Source organism: Phaethon aethereus, assembly GCF_964289735.1.
Source record: "Phaethon aethereus genome assembly, chromosome: 18".
NCBI lineage: Eukaryota > Metazoa > Chordata > Aves > Phaethontiformes > Phaethontidae > Phaethon > Phaethon aethereus.
The window spans coordinates 5119972-5132443 of NC_138594.1; the positions used below are offsets into that span (position 1 = coordinate 5119972).

General features: G+C 52.1%; 1 protein-coding gene across 1 annotated transcript in view; it reads left to right on the forward strand.

The window, feature by feature from the left end:
* Positions 1–313: 313 nt before the first annotated feature.
* Positions 314–12472, forward strand: part of SEPTIN9 (septin 9) — a gene marked incomplete at its 5' end in the record, with an annotated part of 107190 nt that continues 95031 nt past the window's right edge. The window contains 1 exon segment of the mRNA XM_082008198.1: positions 314–335. Within this exon segment, the coding sequence (XP_081864324.1) occupies positions 314–335 (22 nt within the window).

Sequence of the window (12472 nt, forward strand, 5' to 3'; positions counted from 1 at the left end):
TTCCGGGGGGATAAGGTGCAGCTGCCGGGGAGGCTGAGCCCTGCTCTACCCCGCCGGCGCCAGCAGAGTTGGAACAGCCCGTAACTGCGTGTGAGATTAGGAAAGGTGTGTGCTAATTAATGGGAGCGTTGGGCTGCCCCTGGGCTGCAGCCGCGCGTGTGGATGCGGTGGCGAAGCGCGCGTCCCCTCCCCGTCCCTGCCCGTGCCAACAAAAGGGTCGCGCCCACGGCTCGGCACCCCAGGGACCGCTCGCCCTGACGCCGCGCCCAGCCGGCCTCGCTCCCGCTCCTATGTCACAGCTCGAAGCGGCGGCATGAAGAAATCCTCGTATTCAGGTGAGCAAGCTGCCTCTCTCTCCTCTCGGCTCTCTCCCTTTGTAGCTGTACTGGGAAAAGAAAAAGGTTAAAGAAGAAAAACCTCAAAAGTACGACTTGCACAAGACCACCTCCCTCCAAGCAGCTCTGTAGCGGAGCGAGCGGCTGTTTCACTGCATGTAAACAAACCCTGTTGATCAGCGGGAAAGGCTTAAAAAGCAAAACAAACCCAGGGAGGCAGCTTGTTGCAGGCAAAGCTGGGTGGCGGTGGCATGGAGCTTGTTACTCAGAAGGCACCTGTGCCAGCACGGGGTGAGCTCCAGCGCCGAGCGGCGGCTTGCAATCAGAACAGGATGGTGGCACTGTGTGTGCCACCGCCTGCCTTTGGGGCTGGAGGGCTTTCCAAGTCGGGGCTGGAAGACCCGGGACCCTCAAATGCCGTGGGACTCTCCTGTCCCTGCTCCCCATCGCAGCTCTCCCGGTCGTGCCCTGCAGGGTCTGTGAGGTCTGTGCCCTCTGCTCTCACCGGCTCCCTCCTCCTCAGCTAACCTGCGAGCAAGCAACTATGGCTGATAGAATTTCTTCGAGCCTTCTCTGAAATCCTGCCAGTGGTCCCGAGAAGTGCCTGGTGCATGGCAGAGCACGATAGACACCTCTCCTGCGACAGGTCCATTGCTCACCTCACAAAGCTCAGGTGGCCCAGCAGGCAGCTCCTCCAGGTGCAGGACTTTGCTCTGCAGCTGATTCCTGCTCGCCTCCAGCTACCAGCCCCTGACCCCGCGCTCTGTAAGCCCGGGTCTGCCCTGGGTCTGCCCTGGCTTTGCCCTGGCCCCCGTGGGGACGTGGTGTCATCGTGTTGGCCTCCTCCTGACGTCCTGAGTCATGGGTCTGGCCACGCCGCAGGGGCGGTTGGGGCAGCTGCCGTGCCGCGCGTCGCTCCGGCCACGTCACGGCCAACTGGACTCTGCCTGAGCTCACTCACAAGCCACAGGAACTGGGGTTTTGTCTGCACTCGGAAAATTTCCTGTGTGATGCTGCTGCCTGTTTATTGTTAGAACTAGTAACGTTTCTCTCTTGCATAGTTCTGTTCTCTCATTAGTGGTGCTAAGTGGACTGCCAGGAAGGTTTTATTAGGGCTTGTATGCTGGGAACCTGAGAAAACCTGAACATGATTATTAGCACGTTGTAATGGATTAAAGTGGGTATTAACGGTTGCGCACTGTGCTTAGAGAAACCGGCTATCTTACAGGCCTCCTGAGGTGCTGACAGTGGCTAAAGCAGACCTGGAGACAGGAACGGTGTACGAACAGATCTGGAGAGAACTGTTGGTCGTAAGAAAAAGCTGTCAGTGTTGCGTGACCTGATGTTATGACTTCTTGCAGATGAGGCCATTAGTGGTCCTTAATTGCTGTGCTTGCTTTGGGTTGATTGTGCTGGAGTGAAGCGGCAGCACTGCAAAGCCCCTGATGTGATCGACGGGTCTCTGGTCAGCGTCCAGACCCACCTTGGCTTGGTGTTGCAACGGAGGTCAGTTGACAGCTGGTCAGCACCTTTAATTCGAAAGGGACTGCAGCTGTATTTTGGAAACAAGCTGTTTGCCTTGAGATCCCCCTTGGTACGGGGCAGCGATTTAAAGAAAATGAACGAAAGAATTCCACCAGCCAGGGTACACTGCACCGAAGCAACAGGGTAACGGCACTGCGACCGCCACTAGTCTTGACGAAGCGCAGGCAGCTCTTCTGAGCGGTTCCTGTTTGCGCGGCGCAAAGGCTCCGCTTTCGGTGTCGCAGCTCCTGGCCGCGCCGTGCTGGGGCCTTGCCTCTCGCTGATTCATCGGGCAGCAAGGCGCTCGATGAATCACCCGCTGCGCCGGGGCGGCCGCCTTCGCAGAGCTGCCACGTCTGTGCGGCAGAGCCGGCCCTCCTTGTCCTATAAATCTGGCGATTTTACAAATCGGGGAAGAGCGACGGTGACTTGCTGTGGGGGATTTCGCTGGGAATCCAGATAACTTTTCCAAGACATGAGTAAGATGTACTGCAGAGCCTCTGAGCTTTCTACAGCCAGAGAAACTGGTGAGGTGACAAAGTGACTTCTCAGCTGCAGAGGCTGTGCTTCCCAAGCACGTTGCTGACAACCCCTGACAGGCTGGAAACGCAACGCCTGGCTGAGAATCTCCCAAAAGTGATGACAAAAGGAAACAATAAGCATCTTCTAAATGGTTTTTGAGGTTAGGGAGCATCCCTTGCTGGCCTTGTTTGCACCTCTTCAGTGTATTCTGGATCTGTTCTGTGGACCCCGGGTCCTGCTGAACCCAGCTGGAGGATCTCACTTGACTTCATGGGGCTGAAGCTCCAGCTCCATCCTCCTCTGAACGGTGCTGTAGTGCTCTCCTGTTAACAGGCTGCTCCCCGCCCCAGGCAAGATTTACCTTTTCTAAAGGACTTCAGGGGAAATCATTACCCATCTGCTGTGGCTTTTGAGCACATGCCACGTAGGTGTTCTTGGGAAGAAGAGTTTGCTTTTGGGTGCTCCACCTCTTACCAGCAGAGAGAGGCTCAGACCTTTGTGCTGTAGCCGCGAGCGAGTGTGGCTTGGGCCAGGAGTGCTTTTTTCCTGGAACTTCCTGGCACCAGTAGGAGGAGAGGAGAGGGTGAAAAGGGGATTTTACACGGCCAGTTAAAAATGAGCAATAACCGCTATTGAAGCCAGTTCTTGCATGTTTGCTTTAGGGTTGTCTGTTATTCCAGATGCTTAAGGCAAGGAGAGTTTTTTCTGAGATGTTTTACTTGTCCTGGAATACTATTTTTTTAAAGATTTTTTGATTCTCATTTTCCATTACTCCAGCACAATTGCCAAAGAAGCAATAGACGGGATGCGTGATGAATGACACGATGATTTATAGGTATTTTAAAGGATGGTGCAAATTGTTTTGGCCGAGGACTGTTTGCAGTTTCAGGTTTATGTAAGATGTTGGTTCGCACTGAAATAAGGGTTGTCCTAATTACAGCACCTCCAGAATTATTCATAGTGGTTTTGCCTGACCCACCCTTACCTAAACTGTGGACTCTTAATTTATTGCTTAGGCATGTAGGAGAAATAAATCTTCATATAAGCTAAGCCTATAGGAACAAATGCAGGAGTAACAGAACTGTGATCTGACCCTCACATTAGGATTTGGGAACCATTTTTTTGCCATATCATGACTTGCAAAATGACTCCCTGTAAGACATGGGTAGTAGAATATAATGTATAATAGTAGAATGTTGGCATTATCTGGACTGGGAGGCTTTGGGGAAAGAGCTCTGTCCTCTGATGGGTTGGATTGTGGTGTCCCGGGATCCCCTCCTGCCCCAGACCTGTCATGTTGCCTTGGTGCCGACACTGCACGGCCTCGCGCAGATGCTGAGCACCCGCGGCTCTAGTCCCAGGCAGCAGCAGTTATGGGTGGGAGGGGGCAGGTCGGGTTTGTACGCTGCCAAAGGGCTCTGTGTTTGCGCTCTGGTACGTGCAGCCCGTGGAGAAAAGCAAATGAGCTCTCACCGGCGGGGAACAAGAGCTACCCTGTGCAGCTGTGACAGCGCAGGGACCCGCGCCGCAGCGAGCCCTCAGCCGGCAGGAACTGCAGTTGTTCGTCCCAGCGCAAGAAGCGGTGGGTAGACTTGGCCCCCCCAAATAAGCATCAAGGGCTGTGACAAGATGAGTGCTGGGAGCGGCCTCGGTGGTGCATCGGCTGCGGCCGGGCTGTGGAGGTGGGCTGGAAAGACTGAGGCTGAATCTTTTTCAGGCTGATACTGGTGAGAGAGGCCCAGTGCTTTTCCCTGACTGGCTCTTAACCTCACTGTGGGGCGGGGATGACCTGGTGTTTGCAGAGCCCCATTGTTCTCTCCTGAACTGGACCTGTCTCCTGTCAGCTAAGTGGCATTGCGTTCGTCTAAGCCGTGGAAAAATGAACAGAGTTGTTCAGATTGATATTTTTTTTTTTTTTTTTTAATTATTTAGTTCACTGGCCAAATGGCAGTATCAAGGACAAAATACTGCTTGGATCCAACAAAAACATTCACTTTAATTTTAGATTGTGATTTTGAACAGAAATTCTAAATAGTTTGTTTTGAAATACATAAAAATAAAACCATTTTTTTCAGCTCAGACTCACAGCTAGCTCTTACTCCCCAAAACTTGCATTGCTAGGCCAACAAGCTATCATTAAAAAAATAAATTATTGTACTGAGGATTTGCAGTTAACCACAAGAAGCTGGATCATCAGTCTGTGGCTGTTCGAACCTATTGCTCAAAATCTGAATTCAGCGCAAGCAATGCCTCCACCGGCTCAGATGAATGAGCTGTCCCGTTGCCCCATTTCCACCAGTTACCTCTGTGAATCAGCCCTGGCTGTGCCTGATGCGCCGAAGCACGTTCGTGGCGTCTCTGTTGCAAGTGTTTAGCCGCCGTGGATCGAGAGCCAAGCACTTAGCAGTTTTGTAGTAACGATCTGGTTAATGAAGAGGCAGAGCAGCCACTGGCACGGCTGTGTAGTGCTTGTGCAAATAGGTGGTGTAGCAAGGGAACACATCGATCTTCAGGAAGGCTTCTGCAGAACAGCAAGAGCAGAAAAACATCTGCTGTACCCAGAAGATCTGCGGGTTCTGTTTCATGCCGTGTTCTTGCTGCTTGGTGGGTCAGAGCTAGCGCTGGAGCCGCGGGTGGCGGAGCAGCTCCCTGGAGACCCCAGCGTGCTAGTTATTGGGCTGATGTTCATGTCTCTCTGCTTTTAGTAGAGGCAAAAGTTTCGGCGCTGGGCTGTTGTGTTATTTACAGTCGGCTCCTGTCTCTCACCTTGCTCAGAGGATGCCATTTCGGCTCCTGCTGCCACCCATCCCTGCCTTTTCCCTCTTCCAGGTCTCTGCGCTCGAGCGGAGCAGGGAAGCCCGGCCTGGGCTTCTTTCCTTTCCCATCTGTGGCAGAGCAGAGCTGAAGCATTTGTAAAGTCAGTGCGAGTGGGGGGCTGTGAAGGGGAAGGAAAAGGGTTAGGAGAGAGTTTTGGAGCCCAGGAGTAGAGGGAAGAGGAGGAATGGTGGTGCTGGCAGAGCCCTCGTGGGGTGGACTGCCCCATGAACACTGGTCCCTTGCCTGAGGCTGTGGAAGTTTTGTACGACGTGGTTTTGTGTTGGCGTTGTGATACCTTGTGTTATTGAAGTAGCAGGAAGGAAAATAACAAGGACTACAAAAGGACTTGTTTCTTGATTATCCAAGAATAGCAGGAGGCTCATGTACAGACAAAGGGCTTTGCGTCTTACTTGCAGGATGCTGAAAGCTCCGCAGGCTGGCTTGGCCAGCTGTATGGACGATCTGCATCATCCACATCCACATGAGAGCTGGTTGGTACCAAATGTCCATGGCTCCTGCCCTCGCTTTAAACCCCCAAGGGAAAAAGAGAACAGACGGTGCCATTCCTGCAGGGCACACACTTGCTCCGGGTCTCAGACAATGGCAACTCTGACTAGTTTATGCCTTACACTTTCCAAACACTGAGCAGCAGCCACGGTGCCCCCTCACGTTCACACATTCTGCCTGGTGGGTTTTCCTCCCCAGCCCCCTTTGTTTATCTTTTTACCATACCATCTACCACATCACACTGTTCCCTGCTCCGTCCCTGCCTGAGCCACCTCCCCATTGCTGCACGCACAGCTGGACGTGGCCTTTGCCGTTCCCACTGGCTGCTGCCGCTGGTTTGTGGTTTGAGCTATGGCAATGTTTAGGGATGCCCAGAGGGAATGGGTACCGTTGCTCTGAGCGCTCCAGGGATGCAGGGTAAAAATATGCATGTCCTTTCCTCCTCACACCTCTGAATTTCTTGATGACTTGTGTGTGATGGCTGGCAGAGGCAAAGGCCGTGTGAGTGGGGCAGTGTCACAGACTCCACTCCCGGGCCAATGCCGTGGCTGAGAGGCAGCATTGTCCAGGCTTGCACTGTGTGGTTAACAGCTAAAAACCTTCAACAATTGTTTTGATTACTTTTAAAATGAAAAAGGTATGCTTTAGAGAATTAGATTTCTAATGTGCCTGTCCTCTCTTGTGGCCCATAATTTTCCTAGAACGCTACGAATTTGGAGACTCTGATGGTTGAAAGCACCCTGATCTTTGAAAGCACCCTGATCTTTGGACAGATTGTTCTCAGCTGCCTTCAGGGCCTCACAGCCTGTTTCTGTGGCTGGGTTGTTGATGGTTGCTGGCATCAGTCCTGGCAAGCTTACCTCTGCGCTTCCTTGCTGCAAAAAATGAAGTGGGTCAGTGGGATGCCAAATCAGAAGTATGGTGGTTGTATTTTACTCGCGCACTGACAGAATATATCGCCATAAACATCAATGCAATCTGCCATCACATGTTTCTGATGGCTCGTGGTGATTGATATAATCTTGTCGCGAAAAAAATTCTCCTATAGCAGCGCCATGCTGTGCCGAGGCGGCAGGATCAGCGTGACGGGTTTGGGTGCTCAACTGTTGCCAGACTTGGCTGGCGTGTGCAGGCAGTGGTAGAGCTTTGCTTCAGGTAGCAAAACATCCCAACATCTGTTAGGAAATAGTTTGGAGAAGCAAGGGAATCCAGCCTGTGCAGAAAGCCAAATAAGAAACCGCAACAGGCAGGCATATGCAGAAAATAACAAAAAGCCGTGTGGGGCCCATCAGGGTGATTGACTTCCCCAAAACACCGATCATCTCCCCGTGCCCACCTGCGTGAGCAAGGAGGAGCGGTGCCATGTGGAGCAGGGAGGTGTTGCTGCAGAGAATAACCCCCTGCCCGCTCACTGCTTGCGGGGAGATCCCTCCCAAAAGCAGCGCTGCTGGGTACCAGAGAGAGAGTGAGGCTTTTTGCATGAGGCTAACCTGCCCTCTCGTAGACAAGAGGTGGTATGGGTTTTGCCATGTGAGGTGGGACCTAAATCCGGGTCAAAGTCTGTAGAAGAGGAGAGGACTTTGCATCGCGGTGACTGGTGAAGATTTAGCCTGTCAGACACACGTGCGAAGCCTCTGCTCGCTTTTGGTAAGCTCCCTGGTGGCACAGAGCAGAGGGTGGCATCCACCACTCCCTGGGGGTGACGCTGACTGCCCGTGCCAGCGTGTGTAGCGGCAAACGCCAGGAGTTTCCCTTCCTGCCCGCTCCCGGTGCCTCAGGAAGCACAGCCGTGCTCGCGCAGCCCTCGCTCCCTGTGGAAGCCACACGCCGCGAGTGGCGGCGCGGTGGGAGAGACGGCGCGGTCGCTGGTGAGTCAGCCCGTTCCCACACTGGTCTGCGATGACTTACAGCGACAAGCACGGCTGAAGCACCCTTTAAAGCGTGCACTTTTAAGAGAGGGGGTCACTGCTGCTTGGGAAGCTGCTTCCCTCTGCGTAACTCATTGTTCAGGTGATAGCGGAGGCTTGCAAAGGCCTTTCTTGCAGCCGCTGTGGGTCGGGGCACTCGGTTCATCACCACAGAAGCCCGAAAGGGAATCCCGGCTGCGTGCGTGTAAGGCAGCTTCCACCATCGTGTGCGCGACGCAGCCTTCGCAGGGCTCGGTGGGGTTCAGGTGTCTCTAGAGCAGAGGCCAGCATCAGCGTGGCATGGCACCAGGAGCCTGGGGAAGGAAAAGTTTTGTCCAGTGAGGCTGCATTTGTGAAAGCAGCCAGCTATGCCGGGCTTATGAAATTCTTGCTCAGGCTTTAACCCTGGGCATTGCACTACAGTGGCCTGAAGCGTGATATACGTTACCTCCATAACCTGAACTTTTAATTTCAATGAGGGCAGGTTTGAATCTGATGCCCAGAGCATGTAACTGTCCTCTCCATTTCCCCCAAACAGTGTACTGCCTTCAAGGCTCCCAGGTCGAGCAGATGGAAGTTAAACTGGAGGGACGATTACAAGCTGGAACTAGTAGCAAAAGGGTTTGGTTTTTTTCTTTTTCTTTTTTTTTTTTTTTCCTTTGGCCATGCCAGATGAGTATTATTTACAGGAAACATTTTGTGGAGCTCTGAGATTTGTTTAGAGAAGAGTGCAGGGGGAGGAGACAGCTAAAGGCATAATGGAAATTAAAAAGGTCATGATAACGCTCAAGAAAGTCCATAATTTCCTGGTGTGGGAGTATGGCTATTCCGGGGACTGAGGGAATAACAGAGCTCAGGCTCCAGTCCCAGGGGGGAGAGGGATGATATGCAGAGAAACCAGCTCCCTTTGGGAAGAGCTCAGCGCCCAGCAGCTCTCCCCAGGGGCTTGCTGGGCTGAACCCAAAGCAGCTGCTGGGGACACAGAGGGTCCCTGACCTGGTCTGGAGTCACGTCCCTTTGCAGGCTGAGGCAGTGATGCCAGGGAAACGCTGAGGTCATGTACTTGGGGAGCGAGTTGGAGTCCTGATCCTCAAGAGCAGCCCTTGGGTGCAAGTTTGCTTTGGTTTTGATGTTATCGAGGGAACTGGGGATTGCCTATAGCTTTGTATCATGGACAGAATAAACAAAGGAAACGAGGACAAGATGCCCTCAGCCATTACTGCTGAGAGATGTTGTTGAATGACTCAGTGGCTGAGTTGTAAGTGCCTGAACACGTACAAATAAAAATTGCTGAGAACAATAACAAATCACGGTGCGTTACAAGTCAGGACAAAGGACTTGCACGTGATAGACTATGGGAGGTGGCAGGGGTTCGTTCGAGTGAGCTTAAGGTTGATGAAAAGCTGCGAGTTAACGAGGCTGGGGGGTTGTTTTCCTGCAGGAAAGGTACCGCTCTGGGCTGCAGAAGAGCAAGTGTCACCCACCGACCTGGCTGGTGGGGAGCTCCCAGCTTGCCCAGGTCTGTGACCGGGGGTGTCGGCCACTGGCACTCGACACATGCTTCGCTCTCCTAATACTCAGTTTCCATCTTTCTTCCAAGATGACTTTCAATTCATTTTTAAACTTAAAAGCAAAATAAAAAAATATGTTTTAATCAGTAGGAATGAGGATGAAATGTAATTCATTGCCCACATAGAATTTAATTTGAAGCACTGGAAGTTGATGATGTTGCCAGTCCAATCCTGAAATGCTGTAATCCTCCTCATCCTCTGGTTCGCTCTGGGGAAGGTTTCTGACCTTGCTGTGATTTTCAGTGTTCCAGTGATAAAAGGAGCCACGTGTGCTCTACTGCTTTTATCTCAGGTCAATTGCTAGAAGCACCTTAAAATCAGACCTTTGTTATGTGCTCTTGCAGCCCTGTCTGCTGCATGAAGTGTTTTTTTCCTCTTTGGTGTCCTGCTTTTACATGTTTAAGAGGGTGTGTTTTATCAAATTGGGCATAATACTGAGAAATGGGAGTTTGAGTTGTGCCCAAACCCACCACATCCTACCCTTGGATTTCAAATGTCCCATTTTTAGGTTTGGGTTTTTTTTTTTTAGTAGATAGGTTATGACTTTCCGAGCTGTTGAGTATTTACTGAACAGTTCAGACTTACGCAGCCTGAAGGACTAACATTACTGTAGCTAATTGCCCTTCGATGTTAATTGTCATTCAACTACATCCGCATCTGTAAACGCTTTCCCAAATTGCTATACTGACAAGTGAGATGCTTCAGTTGGCGAGTCCCACATCTGAGCCCAGAAAGGCTGTCGGTGCTGCGGGTTGTCAGGGGATGTCATGGCTTGGGTGGTCTCTCCCGTCCTGCTTGGCAGCTGCAGCGCAAGGCTGTGATTTATTTCCCGAAGTGGGTTTTTGTCAGATAAACTTCACAACAGTGATGTGAAATGATCTGACAGCTGATTCCTGCAGTTGATGTTGGGAGTGATGAGTTAATCTTGGGAAGGATGAGCTCAGCCCTTGTGAGTTTGATCCATCTGTGGACGTTTCAGACCTGCCTCCGGCAGAGCTGCTCTGCTCCGTGTCCTCCTTCACAGACCAGCCGTTGTCTAGGAAATCAGCATCAGGCATCGATGTTTTAAAATACATGTCAGATTTTTCAGACAGTGTGTGTGGTGGGGAGAGGGGAGGAGGATGTTTGTGGTTGCGGGGTGTTTTTGTGTGCTTGGCTTTGCTAAGTTTTTCAAGATCATAGCGGGAAAAGTAAGAGCGCTGTGCTTGAACCATGGTGGAGATGGAATAGTAAAAAGTTGTTTCATAATATGGGTCTGGATTAATGTTCAGATCTTACTGAGACTTTTATGTCCTTTGGGCTGTGAATAGAAGTATGGGAGCCTCTGGGAATGGATATAAGCCAGAAAAGCCTCCCATGCCAATATACTGGGTGCTTATTATTGCAGGCATCTGCATTAAACCCTTTTATGGACCGCTCCTGTTCCTTGGCGGACAGTTTGTGGGCTGCTGTTGGCCAAGTTTGTAACACAGAAGGGTTACTGGCTCCACACGCTGGGAAGCAAGGAGCTGGAAGATCGGTCCAGGGCATAGTCACACAGCCCCTGGCACACCAGGAGCAAAACCTGGGTAAAAACAAACGGTGTCCTCATTCCTAGCCCCGTGGAGAGATCCGTGTCCAAAGCCTCTCCACCTGACGGACAGACTGCTACTGAGAGGCGTAGCCGGGCTGAGAAGTGTTCCCGCGGGTCAGGCGCGCAGCATGGGTCAGTGGATGGGAAAACAGAAGCTGTGCTGGCAGAGCATGTACACCGGTGGAGCTGGATGGGTGAAGACCAGTGCAGGAGCGAGGGCCGGGCCTGGAAGGGCAGGAGAGGAGGGTGCAGACCCCGCGCACGGCACAGCCTGCAGTGCTGCCCGGCTCGGGGAGGGAGCGCAGATGCAACCAAGGAAGCAACTTCACCGGTGAACTGAGCGTATTTCCTCCTCCAGGAGACATTTTGAGCATTTCTGCAGCTCTCTCCCAACATGCACTGAAGATGGGGGCAGGAGGTGAACCAGGTTCCACTCCACGTGCTTCTGGGCCAAAGCTGGTCAGCTCTGGGGGAGGAAGAGTAGAAAGCATCAAATCTAAGGATGCAAGAGAAAATATCAAGACAGGAAACAACTACTTCAGAGAGTTATGTGCTGGGATGAATTAGAATAGACAGAAGTTGTACTGGGGCGTACTGGGAGGGACGCTGGAAGAGACCTGTGATAGCCTCTGATAAGGTAAGAGCTATACGAGTAACCCTTGAATTATTTTACAATTGCATTTCTTTGTTATAAATGTTGTTATAAATAGTCTGATGAGGCAGTATGAGTTCTCATGACTACAGAAAGGAATTTTTATGGATAATTTCCACTCTGTGAACACTTCACAGTGAGGTTCGACATCTGCATTGGTATTCACTTTTCCCATGAATAGCACAGGAGCCATAAACAGTTTGTAGCTTTGTCTTCAGAGCTTCCCTTGTATAATCACAGCACAGGCAGAGGGCACAGGGCCCTCTTTGAACTTGTCAGACAGACCACAGGCCCCTGCGTGTGGGAATCGTGCCTTCTTTAGCACACCTGAGTGTGTGGGGTTTTAACTCGTCTCACCTCGGCAGCAGAAATGACAACCACAGGGGAAAAGCCACACGGGTTTCTTTGGTCAGGAGCAATTTGGGACCAGAAGTTGCATATTCTTTTTAAATCTACATTGTTTGTTGCAAAAGGTGTGACTGGATGGAGAACAGTAGGTCAGAAAGGGAGGAGACAGGGTGTTAAAAATACACTCATCTTGTGCTCAGTATGGCAATAACCCGTGACGGCAGCGGGAGAGCGGGCTGCGCGCGTACCCTGCCGACGAGCTGTGGCTTTTCTCCTTCCTGCGCTGACGGTGGGCTGCCTGGGCGGGCGCCGGGGCAGCTGCTTTGCCCACGACTGTTCCGTGCTCTCCTTTCCGTCTGGAGACGACCTAGTTTGAATTTCTGGGAGAGCGCAAAGCTTGGCAGCATGGGTCGGTTTGCGTTCCTCCCCGCGCACACCCTGGGCTGTCGCGTGGCGCGGGAGCGCCTTGTCCGACCCCGAGGTACTCGGCTGCAAGGCAAAATCGTGGCTATTAACACAGCCTGGAGGAGCTCCTGTTAACCCTGGGGAGCGGAGCGTGGCTGGGCGTTTCCACGGGGCTCTGCCGCTCCCCCGGCACCCGTGGGGCTGAAGCAGTCGGACGTGCGGATCTGATGGGAGCGGTCTGCTAGCTGCAAGGTCAGGCTCTCTGGCTCTTTTCATGTAGCTGATCTGTCCTGACTCCTTACAGAGGAGGG